This window comes from Rhamphochromis sp. 'chilingali', assembly GCF_963969265.1.
Source record: "Rhamphochromis sp. 'chilingali' genome assembly, chromosome: 2".
NCBI classification, from domain to species: Eukaryota; Metazoa; Chordata; class Actinopteri; order Cichliformes; family Cichlidae; genus Rhamphochromis; species Rhamphochromis sp. 'chilingali'.
The window spans coordinates 54,573,235-54,601,022 of NC_137930.1; the positions used below are offsets into that span (position 1 = coordinate 54,573,235).

At 41.2% G+C, this 27,788-nt stretch overlaps 2 protein-coding genes across 2 annotated transcripts; both read right to left on the bottom strand.

Moving 5' to 3' along the window:
• Positions 1–272: 272 nt before the first annotated feature.
• On the bottom strand, positions 273–13,625 carry ctdspl2a (CTD (carboxy-terminal domain, RNA polymerase II, polypeptide A) small phosphatase like 2a). The gene is made up of 13 exons (XM_080868426.1): positions 13,447–13,625; positions 11,201–11,412; positions 7,153–7,288; positions 6,833–6,979; positions 6,405–6,644; positions 6,169–6,262; positions 5,545–5,656; positions 5,344–5,430; positions 5,170–5,232; positions 4,993–5,072; positions 3,087–3,213; positions 2,845–2,940; positions 273–581 (listed from the first exon to the last, which is right to left on the bottom strand). Exons 2-13 carry the CDS (start codon positions 11,387–11,389, stop codon positions 516–518), a joined length of 1,437 nt encoding a protein of 478 aa, XP_080724552.1. The 5' UTR covers positions 11,390–11,412; positions 13,447–13,625; the 3' UTR covers positions 273–515.
• A 241-nt stretch (positions 13,626–13,866) lies between these two features.
• On the bottom strand, positions 13,867–21,828 carry sqor (sulfide quinone oxidoreductase). The gene is made up of 10 exons (XM_080868438.1): positions 21,660–21,828; positions 20,833–21,037; positions 20,486–20,656; positions 20,300–20,353; positions 20,001–20,195; positions 19,663–19,872; positions 19,284–19,467; positions 15,968–16,035; positions 15,670–15,848; positions 13,867–15,583 (listed from the first exon to the last, which is right to left on the bottom strand). Exons 2-10 carry the CDS (start codon positions 21,028–21,030, stop codon positions 15,526–15,528), a joined length of 1,317 nt encoding a protein of 438 aa, XP_080724564.1. The 5' UTR covers positions 21,031–21,037; positions 21,660–21,828; the 3' UTR covers positions 13,867–15,525.
• Between the last annotated feature and the right edge of the window lie 5,960 nt (positions 21,829–27,788).

A 27,788-nucleotide genomic window follows, 5' to 3' on the forward strand; every position in this document is an offset into this window, starting at 1 on the left:
CTAAAAGGACTTAAAAACCTCAGAGAAAAACAAACAAACAAAAAAACAAAACAATTATGTACATATATTTACAAGCAAATAGAGTGAATATTTTACAGGTTTGACTGGCCACTGGAGGTCAGGAGGAAACCAACAATGTCCTTGTAATCCAACACTGTGACATTCAGTTTTGTCAAATGACAAAATACCTTCCAGGAGGCCGTCTGCAAGGTCGCACTGAAAACAAGTGAGCTAAGAAACCTCTGCTCTGAGTCTGCCTTCACTGTGTGTGCGTGTGTGTGTGTGTGTGTGTGTGTGTGTGTGTGTGGAGAAACATCCAGGACTTTTTTTGTGGACTCGAGCATAATTTTCATTTTTTCTTTTTTTTTTTGTACGACTTAAAAAAATTATAATAATGGCAATGTTGTGTATGTAACACTGCCATTCAGAGCTGAATCCACTGAAGACATCCTTCTATGAGTCCGTTTGTTTTTTTTCCTTCTTCCACTGCGATCTTGTAAATGAACATTAGCACCTCAGTCTGGAGGGAGGAGGTCGTGCAAACGAAACCGCTCTCGGATGTGCGGTCTGACGTCTTCATTCTGGGACGAGACAGACAAGGTGAGACTGATTTAAAAACTGTAAATTATTAAAATTTCATTTTGATCACACATTCAGGATGTCTTCTTCTCTGCACGAGAAACAAGTAAAGACAAACTTTCACTAAATGCAATGTGTTTAGAGCTGGGCTGCTAATATTTTCAGTTGATACTGATATCACGTTAAAATTAAAATCCCTACTTCCGTAAAGTTCAAAGGTTCCCTTTTACACCAAAATGAGATGTTAAAATTTACGGTTGAGCCGTTGAACATGATAAATGCGCTGCTACATTGTGCAATTGTATTTTAAATATGTGACATGGGTTTTCTGACAAGGAAAAACCTTCAAGTGTTACAGAAGAACAAAAACGAACTGCAACACTAAATTCTTTGGTCAGGTCCAAAAAAATAAAGCAGCTATTACAACAAAAAATTTAATAAATACAGTATAGAGGTAAAGCATTTTAACTCCACAAACAGAAAATACTAAACATATCAGTACAAATTTTTAAAAACTTTCAAATATACATAAAAGGAGAACATAAGCAAAACTAACACTCAATTGTGTTCTACTTTTGTATCAATGGGAGTCTCAGTCATGGATGTCTGTGAAGCTTCTCAGTCATCCAGGTCATTGTAGTCTAAGGAGCTTGGAAAGAAAAAAGCGTCTGGAGTTCTTTAAGTTGCTTGAAGACGTTTCACCTCTCATCCAAGAAGCTTCTTCAGTTCTAGGGTCAAATGGTGGAGAGTCCCAGATTTAAGCCCTGTGGGAGTGTCCCCCTGAAGAGGGACAATGGACCCCCTAATGAGACGCCAGACGCTTTAATGCCCACTCACAGCCTGGGCCATCTGACCTCAGTAAATTACAGGATAAGGTGGGGCTAGGTGAAACGTCTTCAAGCAACTTAAAGAAGTCCAGACACTTTTTTCTTTCCAAGCTCCTTAGACCTCAGTCATGGATCAGATGTGTGACTCGTTCCACCACTAATCCGCTGTGGTAGTAAAAAGCTGTTCATCTCTCCCTCTTCTCTCCACATGTAGCAGGATAAAGTCGTCTGAGAGAAACGTTTATAGCCACGAAGTTGGTAACAGGCTCAGTTTCTCTAATCAGCTTCTTAAATCTGACATTTTCGACTCTGCTTACTGGCATCATGCCTTGTCACCTGGCCTTTGTGGAAACCTGCTTTCAACACAGTTTGCAGTGTTGGAGCGCACACTACTCTGTTCTGAGTTTTCATTTTCTGTTGCCATGTCGTCTTTTACCTTGCCCGAGCTTTTAGCGCAATGCGTGTAGCAGCCCAAATATAAGCTCATGTGCTGCTGCCGGCTGTCTCTCCTACCCCGTGTACGTCAACCCAACCTGTGTGGCTTTGATGTTATTCTACCCACATGACTGTCTTGGCACTACTTATTGTCAATGGCCTTTTGTGTTGTCCGTCAAAACATGGATGGAGTGAGCTCTATCGATTTTATACCGACCATGTTTGATATCACTATTGAGTAAACCTTTTGCATGATAATGTTATCGTTTTATTGCCCAGCTCTAATCATGATATTACTGAGCATGTCAATCCAGCAGAGTTAATGTTACACAGTGCTGTGTTAATAGCAATGTTTGCCTCTCACGTCCGTCTTCCTCTGCTTTACTCACATTACCTAAAACTTCTCTGCACCATTTTACTTTCTGCTCTTTTTTGGTTGCACTTCCTCTCAGACCACCTTCTCTTTGCTGACTGGGTTTATACACTTACAAAGCTTTGAAAAAAAAAATCTAATATTAAAATGTGAGCGTTGTTGACTGAGTTGACACTTCCCTTTTTTGTGGTTAAATGCATTGGTCACAAAACTAAACCTGGCACCAAATTAAGCCATTGACAGCTGACTGACAGCTGTTATCTAACCAAGAGTTAGACTACAGCTTTCTAGCCAATCAAAATTTGCGATTTCAGCAGCCATACGCAGCATTTTGTTGGTACAGTGCAGTGGTTTTCAAACCATGAACCAATGCAGATATACAGACTGAAACTCAGTTAAATGAATCAGCAGCAAAGTAAGAAACTTAACTGGTTTGTTTAAATAATTTACACATATTTGTTTATATGTTCTCTATTAGCAACACTAAATATAAAACTGGTAAGTTTATTACACAGCTAACTCTGCGTGTGGTGAAGAGTGGGTGGAACAGTGACAGCAGACTGCCAGCTGTGGTTATTTTCCACTGGTGTGAATGCACAGATGCAAATATTTACAAGTCCAAGTACATACCAGCTCCACAAGTTTCTCGAGGAAAGGAATAAGCTTTAGAAGCTCGTTGTCATTTCTATCCACAAACCAGCTCTCAATGGGGATTCCATTGGAAAGCTGAAAGAAACAAAAACGCGTGTTTAGATCAATGTGACACAAAATCATGGATAAAAGTGCAGTTTAAAATGAATTCATTCATTTAAAAAAAACAAAAAACAAATAAACAACTAATAATAAAATAATTTCTGGTGTAAGAACTTTACCTGATAAGCAAAGGCTTGGGGTGAGTTGTCGATTATTACAGTTTTGGAAAGATCCCGCCCGAGAATGTTTAGGTCTTTAATGTAATTTCCTTGAACGCACACACAGTGCTCACGAAATAGTCTATGTCTAAAAGAAAGAAAGCAAAAAAGAAAAATGCAGCATGACAGATTTATTCCGAGAAAATAACACCAAAGGAAGAAGAGCTCTGGTGAAGTTAATGATGCTTACAGAAAAATTCAAAGGGTCAAATGATTTACACTGTGCATTTGTCCCGAGGTTGGCGGTAAGGTGACAGAAGGAAAAGAAATTAATAAATGTTTCATGAAAAAAAAAAAACCCAAAAACAAATGCAAGCGTCCCGACAGGCATTTCAGATTGGTTTGTTTGAAACAATGAAAAGGGAGTGAATGGTGCTTTCAGAATAATATATTCATGAAACACTGGACACGCTGAGAGGACCAAATCAGTAATGCTGGTTGTGCTTGAATGAGTGAGAAAAATGATATAAGCTGCATGTTTATGTGCAAGTGATGACCTTCAAATATTAATCATAAATAAATAAATGAATGACACCCACCATCAGTTTGCCAAAATACCAATGCAAGGTGGGTATGACTGGGAAACTGCATGCTTACTGGCTAACAACTCGTGATTGACAAGACACTATTTTGATACATAATATTTGCAAAAAAGAGATTTAGTCCAAGCAAGTCCAGCAATAGCAAAATGGTGAAAAGTGCAACACTAACTAGAATTGGAGAAAGTCTTTAAAATATGATTTGTGGCTCAGTGCTACAGGCAACATTGCCTTCAAACTTTTATTTTGAAGGCAACATGATCTCAATTTCTGGTTTGTGTTACACTTTTCACAGCTTCACTACAGCCAGCAGAGCTGCTGAACAGCATTTGTAGAGAGGTCCATAACTTCCATGCAAACTACAACTGCAGCTGCCAAAGCAATCACAAAGAGGGTTTTGCCAATCAGTTGGGGAATGCACATTTATGCTAGCAACAGGTTGTTGCCAGGGAGTTACTAACCACTCTGCAAACCTGTGTGACTGGACCTTAAGCAACTGTTTTTCCAGCGACTACCAGCAACCCCAATAATCACTTGCAACTCAATTGCAGTCAGAACACTAGTCTTGGTCTGTTGGGCGCTAGCTTCTTCCATCTTCTCGGTTTGGAGTTCGTTGCTAACATCGTCATCTGATACATCCTTTCTGGCTTTTTTAGGTTTAGGTCCTTGTTTAATCAGCATCCTGACTGGCTGGGTCGGAGCAAGTGCTAATAAAAGAGTGGCTTTAGCTGCGGTGTAGGTGCAATTAGAGGATGTAAAGATCGGAGCTCAAAGTTTTGCTGCCGTTCAGATACACGAAACAGCCAGAAGCCTTACTAGTTGGGGAATACTGATTTTTTCCCCCTCATGACTCTCCAGAGCTGTGCATAGGCTCTGCTTAGGAGCGACACACAACCAAGCTGGTTGCCTGATAAACTGAACCTCTTCTAAACAACAACGGAGCTTGCTGAGAAGTCCAAACACAAATCTTCAAAGGATTTGTTTACAAAATCAACACAATCAGGAAGGGGGAGGAGCTTTATGGCTTTTCCAGTAAAGAAAACCTGCTGTTAGTTTTACTGGAAAAGGAAACACGAAGAACTTGAATACTGGATAGTACACCTGGTATAAAAATCAAGGAAGTTCCTTTTTTTTTTTCCTGTGTCAAGAGCGATATTTTAAATGTTCATCTTGGATCTTCTCCTAAGGATGACTACAGAATAAAGCTGGTGAACTCTGATGGAATGAATACAGGTTTGTATCCTGTTCATTTCCTCTCTTACTCTACAGCTACCAGACATCTTACAAAGCAGGCAGAGTTCATCTTTGGATGCACGTTCCCCACTGACCTTACTAACTGTTTTTTCGGATCCAGGATGTTGAGCAACTTGTCAGCATAGACCTTCTTTGAAGCAGTGAAGAGAATAATCTGAAATTTTAATGGACAGCAATAAATGACTAATACTGAATCTGAGAGGAGGCCAGACTAAACAAACGTATGCACTCTAACAAAAGATGCCTCTTACCTCGTACAACTGAGACATGCGCTCGAGAAACTCTCTGAAAAAGGGCCTCAACCGAACATACACCTGCAGGTTTAAAAAAAAAAAAAAAAGAAAAAATAGATCAAGAGACAGAAGGTTTAGGAACAGCCATAAAAAGTGAGTCTCTTAAACTGGGGAATGATGCTGAACCTGTACCTGGTATATTACATCTTGAAAAAGCACGGGGAATGTCAGAGCTGCATCTTCGAGCTCATTCAAACTACAATGAACCAGAGTTTCATCCTGGAAGCAAGAGAAGAAAAAAACAAATTATTTTTATTTTATTGTTGTCTTTAATTTGAGTCTTTTTTTTATTTTATTTTGAGATGAAAGCATAAGGGACATTTTGCTGCTTACCAGATCAAGGACAAGAGAAAACTCTGGTGTGCTGCGTGTTTTTAAAGGCAGCGCCGGTTTGCGTGTTAACTGCTCTTCTGTCAGCGGAGGCACGTGCTTGATGAAGAAGTACCTCGAATTTAAAGAAACCAAAAGGAAATATATCAACAGTCAAAAATCACAAGTATTTAAATGTCCCAGTTGAACCTTTGATAGTAATATAACTTATTTACTGTTTCTTTTATAGATGTTGGATAAAAAAAATAAAGGAAAACAAAGAGAATATTTAATCTTCACTGGGGGAATCGGGGATGAGCAAACAGTATCCTCCAGTGAAGTAAACGCAGAGCGATGCACAGACTTAAAAGTGTGGTTTTGCTGCCACCTGGTGGCTGAAAGTTTCACAACAAGCTCAACACCAGCATACAAAGTCACCTTGAATGTGATTTCAAGTGGAATCACACCACAAAACTCAACAAAGACAGGGTTTGCTGCGCAAAGTGCAAGCTCAAATTTAACAACAATGCAGCACTTATTCTATTAGCACCAAGTCTATTAATGTTTACTTAATTAACACTGAAAGGATTTATATTAAATTTAGAGTTTGTTTTAAAAAAAGAAAGAAAAAAAAATTGATTAACTTACGGGTCGAAAACTTCCCAGTCCTCATCGTATGAGGGTTCTGCTGGAACTGCAGGTAATGAGTGTGGATAGCTGCCATCTGGCATACACCCAGGAGCTGACAGAGACACATAAGATTTAAGAGAAATTCAAATGCAATGATTCTGAGAAATAACAAGCCTCTACTGTGAAGTTGTCCTTGTTTATGTGAATTAAGTTTTAAATTCAAGGAGGATTAGGCCTAACGTGCGTGGTCGTACCTGTTAACGGGGGCATGTCAGTTTCAGTGACGATCTCTCCTTCTTCTATGGTTGTATCGGAGGTAATGTGGAGCCTCTGTGGTAAAATCGGAGCAGTGTGACACGGAGCGATGCCCTCGGTGGATGTGAGGGTGGATGTGAGAGTGCTGCTCGGCATCTCTTCAGCCTGCTCGATGTCCAGCTGTTTCATGATTTCCTCTGCCTCCATGGCTTGGCCGGGAGAATCAGAGCCAGGAGTGGCTTAACAGAGGGAATACAAATAAGATGTGGCTTTCAGTCATATATCGCTGGTTCTTCAGAAAAAAAACCCTAAAACCATTCAGTTTATGATATTTCAGCATGATTGTTTGTTATCATTTATTTATTATTTATTAATTCAGCCTAAATTACCTGTGGATCGGCTACAGAATACTTGTGGACTTTCTTACCAGTTTTAGTTGCTGGTGAGAAAAAGTTGAAGACTGGGGAGAAGATGGTTCCAAGGAGGGTGGTGCGTGGTGGGCTGCTCGTTGAGTCGACGGGGGCCTCCAGTTTACCGTTTGGTTTAATTGGTTTACTATGGCAGGTCATGGTGTCTTTTGAAGAAAAGAAGAAGAAAAAAAAGGAGGGGGAAAAAGGACATGGTTTTAGTTTGTTGACACTATTGTAAAATTTTTAGGGTTCTTAAGACAGAGCTATAAAACTGCAGAATATACATGAAAGATATGCGAATTGTTATGGTCAGCTTCTATAGACTGGTCTGTCATACCTTTATTTGGACTTTTCCGGCAAACTCTGGATACGGATTTATTAGAGAGGCCTCTAGTCTGTGGTGTTGAAGTAATGAGATCACCGTCGGGATTACAATCAATACGACTCCGCTTGGCAGGAATATCCTGCTCCACCTAAAAAGAAACGACACACACAGTTACAAATGTACATAATTGACATTTTTCCACAGCTTTAACTTCTTCAGTGTGCAAATCGCTAACATGTTGCAATGCAAAATATATTTAGCAGCACTGAAAGCAGTTGCCATGACATTACCACAGAAAGCGCATCTTTAATTTCTCAATGTGGATGTTTTACAAGCATGTGATGACATTTGATTAAAAATGTGACTTCTGTTCTGGGGCGGAACGGTGCTCAGTGGTTAGCACTGCCACCTCGTAACAAGAAGGTTCTAGATTTGAATCCACTGGCCGCCCGGGGCCTTTTCTGTGTCTGCGTGGGCTCTCTCGGGGTACTCTAGCCTCCCCCCACAATCCAAAAACATTCATGTTAGGTTAAATGGTGATTCCAAATTGGCTGCAGGTTTGAGTGTGACTGTCAATGGTTGTGTGGGTCAACCCTGCAATAGACAGGCAACCTGTCGAGAGTACCGTATTTTCACGACCATAAGGCGCACTTAAAAGTCTTAGATTTTCTTCAAAAAGTACGGCGCGCCCTATAGCGCAGTGCGCCCTGTGTGTTGTAAGGAGGACGTAGTAGAGAACACCATGAGAACGCTAAACGGTGAAGTGTGGGGGCAACCCTGAAAATGGCAAAGAGACACGCTTATGAAGCACAGTTTAAACTGAAGGCCATCAGCTACGCGGAGGAACATGGAAATCGAGCAGCGGCGAGAGAATTTAAGATTAACGAATCGATGGTTCGCAAATGGAGGAAGCTAGAAAACAAGCTCCGGCAGGTCAAGAAAACGCAGCTGAGTTTCCGCGGACATAAGGCGAGGTGGCCCGAGTTGGAGGAAAGACTCGAGCGGTGGATCATCGAGCAAAGAACGAGTGGGAGAAGCGTTTCGACGGTCACCATTCGGCTAAAAGCAGTTTCACTTTCACTTTTTATGAAACGGTGCCATTTTTCCATCCGGACCAGGACTACGGTAGCGCAGCAACTTCCAGCGGATTATAAGGAAAAGCTGGCCATCTTCCGCTCCTACTGCAGCAAACACATCGGCGACAAAAACATCCAGCCCAGCCACATCACAAACATGGACGAGGTCCCGCTCACTTTTGACATCCCGGTGAGTCACACTGTGGAGAAGAAGGGGACCAGCATGCTAGCGATACGCACAACGGGGCACAAAAAGTCTTCTTTTACTGTTGTGCTTGGCTGCCATGCTAATGGACAGAAACTGCCGCCTATGGTGATTTTTAAGCGAAAGACTTTGCCTAAAGAGAAGTTTCCAGCAGAAATCATCATTAAGGCAAATGAAAAGGGCTGGATGGATGAGGAAATGATGAAAGAGTGGCTGAGGGAGGTGTATGTAAGGAGACCAGGTGGTTTTTTCCATGCATCACCATCGCTCTTAATCTGTGACTCTATGCGTGCCCATCTCACAGCCGATGTGAAAAAAAAAACTAGTGAAACAAATGAACTGTGAGCTTGCTGTCATTACGGGAAGCCTGACAAAGGATCTCCAACCGCTGGACATCGGTGTGAACCGCCCGTTCAAAGTAAGGCTGCGAGCGGCCTAGGAGCGATGGATGACCGATGGAGACCACAGTTTCACCAAGAGTGGAAGGCAGCGCCGGGCGAGTTACGCCACAATTTGCGAATGGATTGTAGATGCTTGGGCTAACATGTCTGCTGGCACTGTTGTTCGAGCTTTCGCAAAAGCCGGCATCATTTCCGAGGAGCCGCACGGCACGGAAAGTGACTCTGACAGTGAAGAAAGTGAACCTGGCATGTTTGATGGAGATTTAGCGCAGCTGTTCAATTCAGACACAGAGGATGAGGACTTCGATGGGTTTGATTGATGATAAAAATGTGAGTACCAAACTTTGTTTTGCTCCTGCTTTATTTTTAAATACGCGCACTTGTATGCTTGTGTGTTGTTGATGATGATGATTACTGGTAATAAAAATGTGAGTAAGGTACCGAACTCAGGTTTGCTCCCGCTTTATTTTTAAATACGCATACGGTACTTGTATGCGCCCTATGATCCAGTGCGCCTTATGTGTGTGTTAAATACAGTAATGGCACACATAACTGAGACTGCGCCTTTTAGTACAGTGCGTTTTATGGTCGTGAAAATACGGTACACTCCATCTCTACCCCATGACCTCTACGATAGCCTCAAGTCTGCCTCACCACTATGAATCAAATAAATGGAAGAAAACTGAAGGATGATCTGTTAAAAGTCAGTGCACTGACATACCTCACTAACCCACTAAACTTGCTTTGTAGTACCCCTCTAAGGACATAACAATGATAACAATACTGGCAGCTGCCAGTGCTACCCCTCAGCTTCCTAGTAGATGCACTTATAAATCAAACTCCCAGTGACCTCTGACCTTGAGGTTGAGATCACTGAAATTCAAACATAGTAGATGCACCTATGGTATGAATGGCACATTATCAAGTTATCACTTTCACAAACCTGCGTGAGCACATGCCACACACAGAGTTTTGTCTGCCAAGTAGGGAGACAACAAAACCCCATGGACCTTTTTATGGCTGAGGGGTAAAAACAGAGTGTGCAAAGTGCTTTGACTGACAGGAAAAAGGAGAACACTCAACTCAATGCAACTTGTTAAGTCAAACTGTCCCAACACCACTAAATGAAGCCCTCCTTTGAAATGAATGTGTGACATTGTCACTGCATTTGCATGCAGCTGGTGATGCAGAAAATGTCTACATGTTTTGTTTTTTTTTTTTACATTCTGTTCTACCTGTTTTACACTGCTGGAACTTCAGTTACTAGAACACAGACCAGAAAACTGATTATGGTTACATTATTAGGCCGTTTATCAAACAGGATATCTATTCAATCAATAAAATTGATTTCACTTTAATCTGGTGGCAAACTAAACTGATTTCCAAGTCTAATTTATTAGGTTGTGAGACAGAGTCAAACACACAGAGTAACCTCTGATGCTTTAATAGATGCATTTTAAAGGTTTCAAGCTCTAATGTGTGGCTGCTTGGTCGGAAATAAAAAAACAGCAAAGATATTAACATGTTTACTTTACTCCACAGTATGCTAATAATGATCATGAACTCAGTAGATCTGGGGATTTTCTGCAGCATTGCATTTTCTTGTATTCCTGTAAGCAGCAGTGTTGCATTTTACTGTGATATTGTCATGTTTTTTTTACAGAGTAAAATGTCTCTGATTGGAATGAGTGGTGCTAAATCGAACCATTTTTGTGCAGAAGAGTCAAACGATGTGGGCAAACGCCGCCCCTTTTACGTGAGCGTGCAAGCAGAAAGCTTAAGTTTATCTCTGATTGGGGTTTAAGGTATAGTTAAGGTATTGTTAAGCCAGCAGACACAAAGAAAACCTGGCTGTGTAGAACTAATATACACCTTAGGATGCATTAGTGTATGTGTTTATTAAGGCTGACATGCCTGCATAGCATGAACGCTGTGCTTGTATTATAATCCCTATTCTGAACTTTTTAGATCTTGCCCCTGACATTCATCACCTGTGTTATATTAACAAAAATTTACAATGAAAACTAAAAAAAACAAATAAAAACCAAGCAAACTAGCACTATGTGGAAACTGTAAAACTAAACAACGTGGAAAAAATTAACGAACCCACTGAAGCCTATAGGAGGTTTCGGCAGTCTAAGACAAAAATATCTAACTTTTGTGTGGACATCAGTAATTTGAGTCAGACTTAAAATAACTGTAAACCTGCTGTTTCGATGTCTAAAAACACTACTAACAGTTACATGCGTGACACAGCTTCCCTTTATCAGCTTTTTGGTTTGTTTTTTTAAGTAGCTGTGTGTGTTCTTGCGCCGTACTATGAAGCACAGAATGAAGCACATAAAAAAAAAAAAAAAGAAAAAAAAAGCTGTGCTTACCTTGACTGCATTTCCACGAATGAATTTCTTGATAGTGGAGAACAGGCCTGTCTCATTCTTCTGCATTTTGCCTCGACCTCTCACCGGCGATGGCTCCACTTCACAGTGTTTCCTTTTGGCCTGGGACGGGTGGGTTTGATGGCCTACGCTCGGCTGCTGAGGAGCTTTACGCACTCTCAGCTTCATCATGTACCAACGTCACATAGAAAAATCTGACAAGGAAGGAAAAGATGGAGTTAAGTCGACTGAGCGGTTTTGACACTGCACTTCAAACACAAAGGGTAGACACTCAATCCTTTGTGTTATAACAGTAAACACAATCCATCCATAAATGGTAAAAAAAAAAAAAAAGAAAAAAAAAAAAGTGTGCTTTGCCGCTCTGACAGGAATCGTGCATGTCCCCATTACTTATGACCAAAAATGCAAGTTACACTCAAGTACATGAAACTCTACCCCCCCCCCCCCCCAAGAAAACCCCCTCAAAAAACCTAGACTGTGATAAAAACATAAAAATTATCACTATTTTAAATTGTTTTTTTAATTTGTAAAAAAGGTGTTTTAATTTACTTGAGTATCAAAAGGGCTTTTGTTTACCAAAAGGTCAGAAACAGCAGGAAATTGCACAAGTTCCTCTCCAACCATGTGCCTAAAAATCCTGATAGGTTTTCAGATCTGCTGCCCAGCCAATATCATACAAGACAAGACTTTTTACATAAACACAAAGCAAACATTTCTTATCCTGACAAGGACTTGTGCTGAGCAGGATATAGCAACTTCTCTCTTCGGCAGACAAACTGTGTCAGGGTTTTTCCTGGCTTAAAAATTAAAAAAAAAAAAAAAAAAAAAAAAAATTGGCCTTTGGGCGTTACTATGCAAGTACAGCAAGGGCTAAGACTGAGTTACTTCATCTATGTTCTTTCTTGCTTATTTTCTAAACAAAATAATACTAAAAAAATAAAAATACACCACAAAGCTAACCATCTTTTTTAAGCTCTACCCAAAAACCTCTTTAATGTGTTTCAGTTTTTTTTTTTTTTTTTTTTTTTTTTTTAAATGCACGAAAAACACTGATGCAGCTTCTAAATTCCCCTCAGTTTCCAACGCAAATTCTTGTTTTATGAAATACGTGTAAATACAGGTCACATACGTTGACATGACTGTGTGTGGTTCTAGTTTACTATAGCAAAGAAGCAAGTTCCTAAAGTTGTATTTATTTATGTTTACAGTTTTCACATCCTCATTCTGTCTCCCTTCGCAGATACAGTCAAATGCGTTTTTATTGGCGTGCTAAAGCTGTGCAACGAAAACCCACGATTTATGGACACTTCACCACCAATCTAGTCAAAATGTGTGCAGACAATTGAGTAACTTAAGGAAGCTCATCAAATTAGTTCAGATGAAACGCATACCTTTGCCTTTTTTTTTTAGCTGTCACGGCCACTCGACTCCGGTATAAATGAAAGAAAAGTTATGAAAACAAAAAATTCGTGTAAGCCGGACCGGTCAGCGGAGTGGGTGGTAAACAGCAGAAGTTAGCAAAAATATGAAGCTTTCGAGTTATCCGAGGTTAGCTGCTGCTTAGAGGATAGGCTTTGTGTTTATATATGTTTGCTAAGTTGTTGCTAAATGAGATCTGACAGCAAACAGCACCGCTGTCTAACGTTATGTAACATCAGACGGGCTGCCTTAACGCCAACGACGTCAGCTACCGCTAACGTTAGCCAACCGCTGACATTTAGCATCAATACTACACAGACAACACCGCTCTGACGCTGATGCCCCGCATTATTTGGCCCACCGCCGACTTTACGTAGTCAGAACTGACACCTGTAGGCTTAACAGAACTGTTGTTAATGCTAGCATAAAACAGGCGCTGTCTGTCAGTGGGTTCTGTGGCTAACGTTAACCAAACTATAGTTAGCTTGCAAGCTAACAAAACGCCAAAGGCAGCAAAAGCCATTTCGTGACATTACTCCCTCCGCTTCAAAAAACTCCTCTAGTGTGTCTTCCGACAGCATATCTATAGGTAATATGGAAATTACTCTTTAATCCTTCAGTGAAATAAAGGTAATTAAAGCAAACTTCGCTGTGGCTAACGCGTCATTTTGTTCGCTCCCGTAACCATCTTTAGCAATTGAGACTACGCCCCCTTCGGTAGCCAACGTTAGCTGCTAGCTAGCAGGAGTCGGGCTTTCACGGGGGGTACAAGCCTTTTTGTTTACATGTTGACGTTGTTCGATGCTTACCGATGATCTAGGAAGCTCTTCAAAACGTCCCGCAGCGTTGTCAGCTCTCGGCCACGACCGTGGCGGCCACGGACAAAGATCGGGCCGTGGTTGTTGCCGCCAGCTGTGTCCGTCGCTCAGTAGCTAGTCACAGATCGACCATGTCTGCGGACGCCATTTCCCGCCTCATCACAAACATAACGTTGCGGTGCGCAGAAGAATGTGACACACACGTAGGTGAACCAACGTGGCGAGCGCAGTCAACAGGAAAATGGCTTTAGTATGTGCGCAGCTGGACCCGGGCTCTCCGTCACATTTTATCCCTGCTGGTGCTGTTGTGCGACTGCAAGAATCCTGTATTAATTAAGCCGAATCTGAACGTTTGGACTGCAAATTGGCATTTTTTGTAGGACAGTGGCCAGGATGGTTCAGACGTTTTAAGACTTTCAAAAATCTTGCAAGCAAAAAACAAAATCCCAAAACAAAAGCAGCTTCTCCACATTATACTGTATAATTGGACTAAAAGCAGGCTCAGCTTTTAGTCAAATTTAGATCATCTCTTGTTGGGGGGGGGGATGAAAGTGAATTAAACTTAGCATTTAACCAAATCCGAGACAGTCATTTAAATATCCCTGCAGGTTTCCGACATTTATTGATGTTTTTAACGTTGACATTAAACTGCTGCTGGAAAGGTGATCACGAACTGAAGACATATTCTGCCAGTTTGCAATAAGAAGTGTAGTCCTGCTGATGACCTTTAATATGCAGAGAGAAGAATAAAGAGTAGTCTGTTTGAATCCAGTGACCCAGGTCTCTGGATTTTGCAAATTAAATCCAACTTTTATACAAGTACACATCAAAGTCTATTGATAGTGATCAGGTAAAACAGATGATTCAGATTATGCAAAAGTGCTATCGAAAGTGTCTTCCTCTGAGAGCCTATCATATTCTTATTTCAGAGGACATACGGGCAATTTTACACAAGTGTGCAATTAAATTTTGGCCTCCCTCCCGTGTCTGAAAACCGCTTTTCAGATTTAACCATTTCAAATCAAAGCTGCTCATTAAAGTCCAATACTGTAATTTTATAAAGTAATAATTAATGCAACAACAAAACAATTCATTTGTTGTTTCATATTATCCTGCAATAACAGTCTGACGTGAGGTTTCATAAGCTTCAGTCATTTTAATGATTATAGGATTTTTTTTTTTTGTTTTAATACAATGAAGCTAGCGTTGACTGTACAGCCACCAAGATGTTTTCGCCTCAGTTGAGAACTAATTTAAAAAAAAAAAAAAAAAAAAAAAAAAAAAAAAATCATCATCATGTACAAAACTCTACTTCAGACACTAACGTCTAAATGCAAGAAAAAGCACTTGTTGTAGCCTGCATGTTAATGTTCAAACACCCCAAATGGCAAATCCTACACAATGTGTGGTAGCTTGATTAGTTTAAAACTCTAAATAAAGCCAAAGACTTGAACACATCTCACGCACAATGACTAAACTGTACACATGTGCACGGTTTTAAATGTAGCAATCTAGGAAAGAGTAATATTTATATGCTGTGCTTAAAGGCTACCCTGAAATAATCTGAATTTAGAGTTGGTTTTTTAATGTCACTATATAAAATTTGCCAATGCCGACCAACTATAACTGAAAAAAACAAAACAACAACAAAACAAAACACCAGAGGTGTGGAGTAAGAGTGTTCTACAAACTTTTGTTCTCGGTCCCTATAAAAGCCCCATCTCTGGCTTATGAAAGCATCTCGACCGGCCATTCATTGGGCTGTCAAAAGTACCAATAAACAAAAAAAAACAAACAAACCCCAAAACAAAAAAACCCAAAAAACAAACAAAAAAACCCACAAAAAAAAAAAAAACAGCTGATCTATGAGCAGTTTAGACCCACTCCATCATTCCAGTCGTTTAATTCCACAGTAATATCAAAAACGCTACTTAAATGAGCTTTTCTGTGAGACCGATTAATCATGATGTTCAAAACATTCACATTACTCCTTTATCCATATGCGTGTGCACCCTTGGGTAGATGATTACACAATGAATTTCCTTTCAGATTCAAACTGAAGATGAGGTTTCATTTCATCCCAAGATGCATGATTTTCCTGTAAGGTCCCGGTCCGCCCCACAGCCCCCTGTCGTGAGACAAATAAAGACAAAGCTGTTGTTGTAGCGGCTTAACTGCTGCTAATTAACTGCTGTTAATTAACTGTAAACATACCTAAGAAGCCCATGCCAATAGAGGTGAGGCATCACATCTGTTTTCAGGTGGTACATTAATCGCCTCTCCTTGGCTTGGTTGAAGGGGAACGTTTCCAGCGGTTGTCCGTTGTAGTCGAACTCTGCCAGGATTACTGTGTTGTAGCTTGTGACCAAGGGACATGAAGTATACCCATCATACTAAATAAACAAGAAAAGGACAGATTATCAGTTTGTGTGTTTTTCAGTAGACGTATTTCCTAAGAAGCAGCTTTACCATATAGAAAATTAAACACATGAATCATAGCTGTCACACTTACCTTCTTATCTGGTTTTTCTTTTTTCAATATTTTGCTGATAGTTCGGCTCAAGACGGCAGACTGTGCCGCTAAAAACAAACAAACAAAAAGAGTTTAAATTCTGCTTATATCCAACAGGTCCTTATTCGATAAACTGAATTACACCAGCATGTTTATCTTGGTCAAGTTTGCTGGAAGCTGTTGTAGGTCCTAAAATGCACACCATCATTGAGGTGACCTGCACATACTGACAAATACAAAGCTCAACCAAAAACAAAAGTCACATTTTGTTGGACTATCTTTAGCTCTGATAAGCTTGTGCAACACCACAACATTCATTTCCATCCAGAGTTACATTCCTTTTTTTGTAAAGAGCTTCCATTGATGATGGGATTAAACTGTTCTCCAGCACATCCTGAACATCTAGACTTTGTTGTGGCCAATCCAGGGCAAACAATGTCTCATGCTCCCTCAACCACTGTTCTACAATTTGAGCCAAATAAATTGTTTCCATTTTTAAGTATGTAGAAGAAAATATGCCATTGATGGAAAAGCCTGGTCATTCAGTCTTTACTTTTGGACACACAATGTTGCTGAAACTGACCAACTGAAGCAACCCCAGATCACCACACTGCCCCCACGGACTTTTACAACAGGCACCAAACAAGATAAGTGAATCACTTCATCCACCGATCTTCTTACCCTGTCATACCTGTTGCTCTGGATCAGGGCAAATCCAGTTCAGACCACCTGGGCCTTGCCCATTGCTCTAGAGTCCAACCTCTATTCTGATTTGCAAACTGAAGGTCCCCCAGTCATACGTGGTTTTCTTAAAGCTACACAGCCATTTAGTCAGAATCGCTTGATTTTGCGTTACACTTTGTGTGTGGAAATGCTTTTACCCTGACTGTTAAACATAGCGTGTTATCAGTCTGTCTGTAAACACATTAGCTCAGAAAGGTTTTGAATGTATTCTGATAAAACTTTGTAGGGGTGTAGAGTGGGGTCATGTTAACAAACCATTAAAATTTTGCTTCCATCCACTAAGGTCAACTTAATGATTTATTGTCTGTGAAGGTTCTCAGTGATTTATTGGTTGAAAATTGATAAAATGCCTTAAAATCTAGAATCTATGATTCTTACAATTTGGTGTGCATTATTGATATATAGAACCCTACTGTATAAAGACTTAAAATATGTCACTTTTGACCTCTCCTTAATAGTTTGATCTGAAAGTCAAAGTGATAATACTACAAAGAACCATTTAAAACTATGTTTCTTACTGCCATAGAAGCTTATAGGGAACGATATACGGGGACTATTCAGCTATTAAGCAACTTGAGGGTGGGTCCATTTCTTAAATGGGAATTAAAGCCTGAAGTGAAGTACACACAGGAAGTGATTACATCAGAGAGTCAAGAACATTTAGTTGACATCAAGGCATAATGACCTGTGGCGATGCAAAGTGGGCAGGCCACGAGTCAAAGTCTCAACTCTGAGGCGTTCGGAGGTCTTTGTTACAAAATAAGAAATGTGGCAGAAGAATAAAAGACTTCAAACATAGCAAGCAGCATGTAAGGCTACTGTGCTCTCTGACTTCATTAGCCTCAACTAAATTTAACAAGTTCAGGCAGCTTGTTAAAACATCTGAACCAATCAGAAGCCAGAGATGCTTACAGCAGTTACTGTTCCAAATTAAGCAAACAGCGATGAAAGTTTTGAGCTCTTATCCTAAAGAAGACTACAGCAAAATCTGAAGCATTTATAGTTAGTGATCTGTTGTTCAAGTGCGTCCATTGTGTATGCCTTCGACCTGTACACCCAGAAGACAGCATAGAGTAGATTCATATTCACTAGATCACGTTCCCAGAAACGCAGTGGCTCTGAACCTAAGATTTAACTATAAATATGAAACTTGTTCACCTTGTGTAGCATTTTACCGACACACTTCCCTCCAGATCAAACTTCACCCAAGGACAGACAGATGGACTGACCGGCAGATAATGTCAACACTACAACTGTTAGAGGGGCTAAAAACAGCCACATCCTCTAGACTGAAAAAAGAAAAGCAGTGAGCGATACATTTACAAAGGTATACACTCGCTTCAGGCTGCATACCCCACCATGACTAAGCAAAAACATGTTTTACACACACACACACACACACACACACACACACACACACACGACAAAAACAGAGGAACTCTTTGTAGAACTCTATTGGTAAAGTTGGCTGAGCAACAAAGCAGGACACTCCTCTGTTATGGATTCAAACATCACTTTAACAGAAATGCTCTTCACAGGAAAACCTTCCAGAAGGACAACAGTATAGTACCCCAGCTACACAGAAGTGACTCTCAGTAAAAAGCCATTAGACAGCTTTGTAAAGTATGCCATAGAGCTTTTAAAGAACTCCAAACTGAACTATCCAGTCAGAAGTGAACAGACCATGTATTTAACACTCGGCCGCTGCTCATCACCGACTCATATCAGCCTTAATGCCAGCACATCTCAGCCTGGTTGGAGCTGAAGGAAGGAAAGCAGCCAAAACCAGTTCCAGAGCACAGCAACCGAACACTAAGATGAAGAGTCAAGTTTCTGCACGACAATGCCCTGAATGATACAAACAAGACAAATCTGGAGTGGCTTCAGGACATGTCCGACTCTGCCTGATTAGTCCAGTCCAAACGTGGGCTTAAAACACCCGAGAACATCTGTTCACGTAATCCTTTTATCGCGTGTGACCGTGGCAGGATGATCCAGGAAGAATAGCTAACCTGGAAATCTGTCTCCACACTGAAAAATGAAACTACTGCACCACAAAGTGTGGGTATTTTCCTTAAGTGATGAGACACGATATGTTAAATCTAAAGTCTGCGCTGAATTGCTTGAAATGTAGTTTATTATTAACAATGATTGCACTGGCTGCAACGACACAGGAAATCCAAAATTAGCCAAGTGTGCAGGATTAAAGCTTGTACTATCTGTTCATGCCAAATACAACCAAAAAAACAAAACAAAAAAGAAAACCTTCTTTGTGAAATGTAAGGATCCAATCAAACTCACAAAACGATACCTGACACACTGACCAACCTACTAAAACAAGCAATGTCCCCACAGAAACAAATTCACTGGGTGTGGTGGTGTTTTATAGTCTTGTTCCAACAAATGATTGTGTAATACAGCAGATAGTAGCTTTAAAAAAATAATAATAAAAATGCAAAAACCCAACCAAAAGTCCAAGCAGGTCACACAAGAGGAAGCTGTGGAATGAATGAGCAGAGTTTTCCAGACTTCACTCGGCGCAACGATCAACCTAAGTGCACAACACACTTACCGACAGCCGCTCCGGTTTTGGATGTGGGAAGGTTGGTGCAGTCTCCGATCCCAAACACGTTTGGATACTTGGTATGTTGGAGAGTTTCTTTGTTCAGATCCAACCAGCCGATCTCGTCGGCCAGCGGACTGCCTTTAATCACCGAGCTGGGTCCCATTGGTGGTGTAACATGAAGCATTTCATACTTAAAAAAAAATTAATTAAAAAAAATTCTGGTTATTCTGGGGTTTCTTTTTCAAATATTTTATATATTAAGATGCAAAAAGAGAAAATGTGTAGCCTAAAAGGTTGTAACCCCCCCAAACAAACACCCTTTTTATCAGTACTTAAAAAGAACATTTATACATGAAACAAAAGTGAAAGTTGCTGTTACAGTTACCTCGATAACTTTGGTTTCCCCTGGTTTGTCAAGATTTTCAAACACAGCTTCTTGCTTATCTGCGCGCACTTCAATCAGGTTGTGCCTCAGGTTAATCTGTAGGTCACGCTTTTTCACAATCTCCCACAGTGAGTCAGCGTATTTCTTTACCCCAAAGATCACAGGCAATGATGTGTTATAGATCACATTGGCTTTTGCCCTTTTGCCCGTCTTCAGTTGAAGCAGAAAAAACAAAACAAAAACCACTCATCAAATTTGGAAAAAAAAAAAAAAAAAAAAAAAAAAAAAAATCACATTTGATTTTTTGTCTCTTGAATAGATCTCAAAGATTCAAGTACCTTCCTGAGGTAGGCGTCTGACAGGTACATGATCTTTTGTGGCGCTCCAGCACATTTCACAGGAGTATTTGGGAAAGTGAACACAGCATTGCCCTCTTTGAAATCCTGCAATGCTTTCCACGTTTTCTCCACAGTTTGGACAGAGTAGTTAGAGCCAATTTTTGGGTGCTCAAACCCCTCTGGGAGTCCTTTGATCTACAAGTAAAAACAACAGCAAAAAAGTATGAGTATAAATCTCTTAAGATGTAAATTGGCAGAGGCTGATTAAACAAATGGGAAAAAAAACCCTGTGATTTCACCTTCTCATAATGGAGCTCTAAACCAAGCGCCACAATCAAATATTCATACGAGATCTGTAGGGAGAAAACGAGTTTATGTCAGGTCTTTAAAATAATATTCAGCTTCTCTCTCTCTTACACACACAGAGACAGATCACGTGTTTTTAAGCCATTTTATAACTTTACAGTTTCCTGTTGCAAACTTACTTCAGTCCCGTCAGCTGTGCGTACAGTATTTGTCTCTGGGTTAATTTCCTGAACCTTAGATTTCACCCATTTCACTCCAGATGGCATAAGACTCGCAGTGGGACGGCTTGAGGACGCTACAGTCTTTGCACCAGCACCAACCAGGGTCCATATTGGCTGATAGTAGTGGATCTGAAAAACACTTTTTTTTTTTAATAAAAAAAAACTTTGTTGACACAAGCTTGCGTGCAAGTTTCCTTTCAAGGTTTGAAGCACAGAAATGTAAACAGGAAGTCACGGATGAAATGAATGAAAGCCTAAATCTGCAGTGGGTGCTGGGTTACTGTGATCCTCTAGTGTGTCCTTACCTCGCTGGGCTCCACCAAAGCTACATTCTCTGCTCCCACCAGCCTCTTCATCCGGGAGCTCATTGCGATACCGCCAGTTCCTCCTCCAAGCACAAGCATTTTGTAATGCTGTTTGGCAGAGGCAGGGCTGCTTGTGTGAAACTGAGAGATAGCAATGCCCCTCGGGTGGCACTGCTTGAGATGACGCAGTGCAGCCATCCTGTGTCTGAACCATAAACACAGGTCGTTTTAGATCAGCCTCAGCTACACTGTCTGGGGTTAGTGCAAAAACATGACAATCTCTACTTTCTGCTTTGCTGTTTCCCATTAGCTAGAAAGTAAAGAGCTTAGCCGGATACAGGAATGGCTGGTGGAAATAAAACAAGCAGGATTTCAAACTCTCATCACATGTCTGATCATTATTTGTTATTTGCTAATCAGCCCAAATATCTAGTGTGAGGTCATGATTTTGATTTTGTGGGTTTTATCTGTGGTTCTACCCACAAGTATTGTAACACAGGAGCCCACCAGGCCACACAAACAAACATAAACAAACAAACAAACAAAAAACCCCACACAGTGTGCGATACCATAACATTTAACGGTGCTTTAAAGTAACAGGTCCAAAGAAGCTGTACACTGCACCACCACCTCAGAGCTGTTACGCCAAAACAAACGTGAACACAGGTGTCATCTATCCGGGTCCAAGCACAGTCTGAACTCAAGGCAGTGCTGCTGCTGTTGCATGCTGCGTAACAAGCTGGCACCCGCACAATCATTCCAACACAGACAGAGAGCTGATAACGTGGTGCTCAGGTACACAAGTACGTCAATAAGCACAGGCCTACCTCAGCAGGAGCACTGTCAACCTCCCGTGTTAATGTCCGTTTAGGCGGAATGCTCTTAGGCTGGGAACAAGTCCGTCTGACCTAATTTCTAATTTCCTCTCAGTGAAGAAGGTACCAGTGCCGCTTTCAAGCCCTACCCGCTGCCCAATTGCAGTTGGCACCTCCGGTCCCGCCCACTCCAGGCGAGTCACCAATCACAATCGACTTTTTTTAACCGTCAGTTTAAAACTCTAGTGTTAGCTTCTACAGCCACTGTAGCCTAATTAAACTAAATGCATCAGAATAGATTATTGTAGGTATTTTGGCAAACGGGGTAACGTATATCCCAAAAGTTTAGACTTTTTTTAAGTGTTACATTGTTTTCCTGTGCTGTCGAAATCTGACACTCTACTTTACTAACTTTGGCCTGAAAGCACCTCAGTGTGGGCGGGTTGGGGACATGCCCGCCCCGCCTGCACGTAGTCGGCCGGGAAAGCACTATTTACGGTACAAACTGTGACTTGTACGTGCTACCCGTTGAGCCGGTGATGGACCAGCAATGTATTTGTTACGTGATGTGCGAGAATGCTTTTATTATTAATAAAGTCATCTGTGACATCTCTGTTACTGTAGGCTTCTAGTAGTACTATACGAGTTTAAAGGGCAAACTATACGAGTTTGCCCTTTAAACCATTGTTGTTTATGGCTGGTCATTTTCCTGTGTGCACGCCCGCAGATTCTTATCACGTAAACTGCTCAGCAGATAAAACGTATAAGCTGGAGGGTTATGTTTATATAAAGGTTAAATTTGGTGCAAAAAGCCTACAACGAAAAGTTTTCAGCATTATCATCATGACTGTGCTTGTTTTGTATTCATCAAACTGGTTTTACTGCTTCAGATGTCACCCCCATGTACCATCTGCTTTTGGACCATGTGTCTATAAACCAGTCCAAAGTTTAAATGATGAAAGTTCACTTGTAATTTTCAGCGTTCGCTTCACTCTTTTAAGGAGTGTTGTATGGAGTTCATATGCTACAGGTGGGATTTAGACGTGTCAGTACAGATATTGCAATAAAAACAAACTTTTTGAAAGCAGTTGACACATAGTCTTAGCAGACATCCAGAGTCTCAGTAAACACATCCATCAAAGCCTCTTCAAGCAAGAATAATAGATTTTTACACATTTAACAAATGCTATAACTAAGGTTTTTCATCCATCCATCCATTCTCCAATTCAGGATGGGGTATGGGGCTGGAGCCAATCTCAGCTGTCATGGGGCAAGAGACAGAGTACACCCTGGACAGGTGACCAGTCTGGTACAGGGCCAGCACAAACAGAGAGACACGCTGACATTCACACCTATAGTCAGTTTTTGGAATCAACAATGAGTGTAACCTAGAGAGTACCATATAAAGATCTAAATGATCATGTCACATTTTACCTCTGACCTCTCCTTCAAGGTCAGTCGACTGGTCTGAAGGTCAAAGTGATAATAATGCTATAGAGCAACTTCAATTAAATTTTCTTACTGCCATTGTTTGTATTGACAACAAGCATATAAGAAATGATATATATGGAGATTCTAAATATCACGTAACATTTGACCTCTGACCTCACTTTTATGTTTCACACCTGCCTTTCTTTAAAGTTGATCCCAAATTGTTAAATCTTTAAAGAAAACGTTATCAAGCGGAAGAGATTGAGCTGCTTAGTTTGAAACATACTGTATATTACATAATATAATATATTTTTTCGAAACTTTAGTTTTCATTTGTATTCTACTTGACTAAAATGCTTTAGTTGTCTGAAAATGTTTAGCTTTAGTTGAGTTTTTATCACCACACAGTCACCTCGCAGGCTGGAGCCTATCCCGACTGTTATATTGTGAGAGACAGAGTACACCCTGGACAGGTCGCTTGTCTGGTGCAGTGCCAACACATAGACAGACAACCATTCGCGCTGGCGTTCATACCTACAGTCAGTTTTTAGAATCCCCAATTAACCTAACTCCCATGCACTCCCTTTGAACTGTGGTAGGAAGCCAGAGAACTTGAACCCACGCAGACACGGGGAGAACATGCAAACTAAACACAGAAAGGCCCCAGCCTGGATTCTAACCCAGGAACATCTTGCTGTGAGTGCTAAACACCACACCACTGTGTCACCCTTCACTCAAACAAATATTTATGACCCGAATGCTGACTGTAAGTAATTTTATTACAAGTAATTTTGTTAAATAAGTACAATATAAAAGAAACATACATTTAATGGAATCTGGATAAAGGAAATTTACATGACTGACATACATTCAACCTACACTACGCAAAATTTGCCACTGTAATAACCTTGGTTATGTCTCTCCGAGCTCCTTGATCCCTTTCTAATGAGAGCATCAGGTGCTTTTAGTCCCTGTAGGGTCGACCTCGCCTTCTGCACACCTGTTTTGTGTTATGCAGTACAGGAACACTGTGTTTTAAGCAGTGCACATATGGTGTGATATCGTTTTAAAAACTAAAGATGTTCAGCGATGAAGACAATGACTGTTAAAACAGTTTCACATTACTTACGTAGAGTATTATTTAACCGGAGCTTGTGCTTTCTAGCATTTAGTCTGTTTTGCTTTATTTGAAAGGTTGATGCAACAGAGGGTGCACCTCTGTGTTGCACTCATTGTGCTGTAGTTTGCCATGCATTCATGTTCTAATAAAGAAGTCCTCAGTAAACGAGACAGCATTTGGGCGAGGTGCCAAGTGGCACTTCAGTTTACACCTTTAGAAATATTGCTTGATTAAAACAGGAGTGGTGTCTGGAAGCTCACGGCTTGCGTTAGTGTAGAAAGTCTAATGTTGAGATAATGGTGTGACTCTTAAACTGCCCAACCCTGTTCTCTAAATGACAAAAAAACCCATTATTTCCTAATCAGTAGGGATGATTTTCTTTCGTCATTTTAGCCTTTTTGGCCAGGGTGAAGGAAGTATCTGCCATCAAACAAGAAGACAGCCATGTAACTACGCCCCTAGCCCTGCTACACTGGCAGGGCTAGGGGCCAGGACTCTCCTCTTCGGGTTTTTGGGGGATGCTGCTAACTCCGGGTCCGATAACAGGCACCACACCCGCAGTAGATGTGCTCGGTGTGAGGTCTCGCAGCAAGCGACTTTTAACAAAATGCTATACGTCGCCAGGTGTTTCATCAGTTTCGAGGAGTTACCTCCTTTGCACAGTATCACCTTAAAGCACTTGTTGCAGGCTGCTGAGTTTGCATCTTTTGCTGTGAAGTACAGCCAGACTTTGACCGCTTTACCTTGGGCATTTTTAATCTGTAGCTCTGCTCTAAAAGAACGTATGTACCTACTTGGGCCCGCCTGCGCTTGCAAAGGTGAAATGATTGGCTAGAATCCAAAGTGTATGACGTTTTAGGAAAAAAAAGCACCGAAATGTGCGCTGCTTTTCGGTCTGGTTACTACTGTTTATGTCCATTACCCATCCCTACTAATCAGCAATGTCACAAATGTTTAAATCTAATCTAGAGTGGTTATAGTTGGTCTGCCTAAACTAACAATCCAACAGATAAATAGTCACCTGACCTACACAACTCAGCATTAACCCACATGATTAGAAAACACTACTGTCCTCCCAGTTGTCTGTGTTAACTGTAAAGGACATTTATTATTTTATTTCCTGCAATTCATCTGGACTGTGCTCTTAAAAAAGTCGTTCTGACCTTCGTCCTCTTCCCCTCCATCTTAATATGGGATTAACTACGTGGTTGTGGGGGATCAGTTTACAAAGTTTATATCCACAACAGCACGCATGCCCAATTTAAAATCTTTCTGTGTAATGTGTGAAGAAAAAAAAGGATTACAGTTGCATTAACATTACTTTTTAAAAGTCCTTTGAATGCATTGTATAATGTTTCCTGCCGCTGGAACTTTATCCTATAAAAACATACTTTCCCATACAGTTACCTTGGCATTTCATTATGAAGACACATTTTTTTTAGTGTTTATTGGTGGATTTGGCTGTTATTCTGTTTTAAAAGTGTTGCTCACAGACATCAGACACTCGGTAGTTTATCAGTAGTCACTCACTGCTCACATGTAGGCATTGCTAAATTAATACAGTATTACAAATTTGCCATGTTTAATTGTTTTGAAATGGCTGCAGTCCGTAATGTTGAGAGGTTTTCCTAATATTTTGGCCACCCTATTTGTTTTCATGATGATCAAAATAATTACTTTAGCTGAGTGCCAAGTGCATATGGTATTTTCATGGCCTATACCAAATACTTAAAAACAATCAGTATTTAGACATAATTATTTTGTCAGCTAATATTTTATTTTGAAACCGAAAGGTAAAAGCTCAAATTTATAAATTTTCTATTATTATTATTGTGTTTTCATGAATTTATACCTGTCAGACCCAGGGTTCGTGAGCAGTCTATGGACTTGTTAATGTTTGACGGTGTGTGTTTGGTGCTGCTGTCCCTTGTTTCCCTGTGTACTGGTGTGTGTGTGTGTGTGTGTTGGGGGTGTCCTGGTTTTCCTGGCACACCAGGCCTGGAGGGTTGTTCCTGTTGGAAGGCTGGCCACACCCAAGGAGGAGGATGACACACCTGCAGCTGATCTGGATCATCGGGGGCACTACATAGCAGTGTGGCTGAGCGCTCGATGGTGGATTGTTGCGTGACTTCCCGTCAGTTTCTCAGCTACTGTGTGAAGTAAGTACTACCTGTGGCCCTCACACCGGTAGTCATGAAATGCTTTGAGAGACTAGTCCTTCAGCACATCAAGGATTACCTCCCCCCAGAATTCGACCCCCACCAGTTTGCATACCGTGCAAACAGATCCACAGAAGACGCCATCGCCACAGCTCTCCACGCTGTGCTGAGTCACCTAGAGCAGCGGCAAAGCTACGTCCGAATGCTCTTTGTGGACTACAGCTCAGCCTTTAATACAATCATCCCGGACATCCTCATCACCAAACTGGTCACTCTTGGCCTCCCTCCTCTCACATGTGCCTGGATAAAGGATTTCCTCACAAAACGGCCCCAGACTGTAAGACTCGGCCCTCATCTCTCCTCCACTCGCACACTGAGCACCGGCTCCCCACAGGGCTGTGTGCTGAGCCCCCTCTTGTATTCTCTCTACACCCACGACTGCAGTTCGACCCACAACAACACTCTCATCATCAAGTTTGCTGATGACACCACGGTAGTCGGACTCATCTCGAAGGGAGACGAGGCAGAGTACAGAGAGGAAGTCCTCAAGCTGGCAGCATGGTGTTCAGAAAACAACCTGGCACTGAACACTAAGAAAACCAAAGAGCTCATTGTTGACTTCAGGAGACACAACACCGACTTGGCCCCCCTCTACATCAACGGGGAGTGTGTGGAGAGGGTCCACACTTTCCGGTTCCTTGGTGTCCTCATCTCTGCTGACATCTCCTGGACAGGAAACATCTCAGCGGTCATCAAGAAGGCCCAACAGCGGCTGCACTTCCTGAGAGTCCTCAGGAAGTACAAGCTGAACTCCAACCTGCTGCTGACCTTCTACCGCTCGTCCATTGAGAGCCTGCTAACCTACTGCATCACGGTATGGTATGGCAGCTGCACCAAAGCAGATAGAGTGAGGCTTCAGAGTGTGGTCAAGACAGCACAAAAGATCATCGGCTGCCCTCTCCCCTCCCTGATGGACATTTATTCCTCCCGCTGCCTCAGCAGAGCAGCAAACATTATCAAGGACAGCTCCCACCCTGGCTTCAACATGTTCAGCCTGCTTCCCTCAGGGAAGCGCTACAGGTGCATCAACACAAAAACCCACAGACTCAAAAACAGTTTCTTCCCCAAAGCGATAACCACCCTGAACTCACACATGCACAGATAACACAGCCCCCCACTTCCCACTTCCTCTATGGACCACCACTGTGCAATACCAATTCTATGTGCAATAACTCAACTGTATATACATAACACTATTTATTACATGTTACTTACGTCTTGTATATTGTACATTATATATATATATATATATATGTTTTTCCCTATGTTAATACTGTCCATATGTACATAGCGCTGCAGAACTGTACCCCCCCCCCAGCATGTTTACACTGAGTAGGAGATGCTCTGTATCTCATTGTACAACTGTATAGT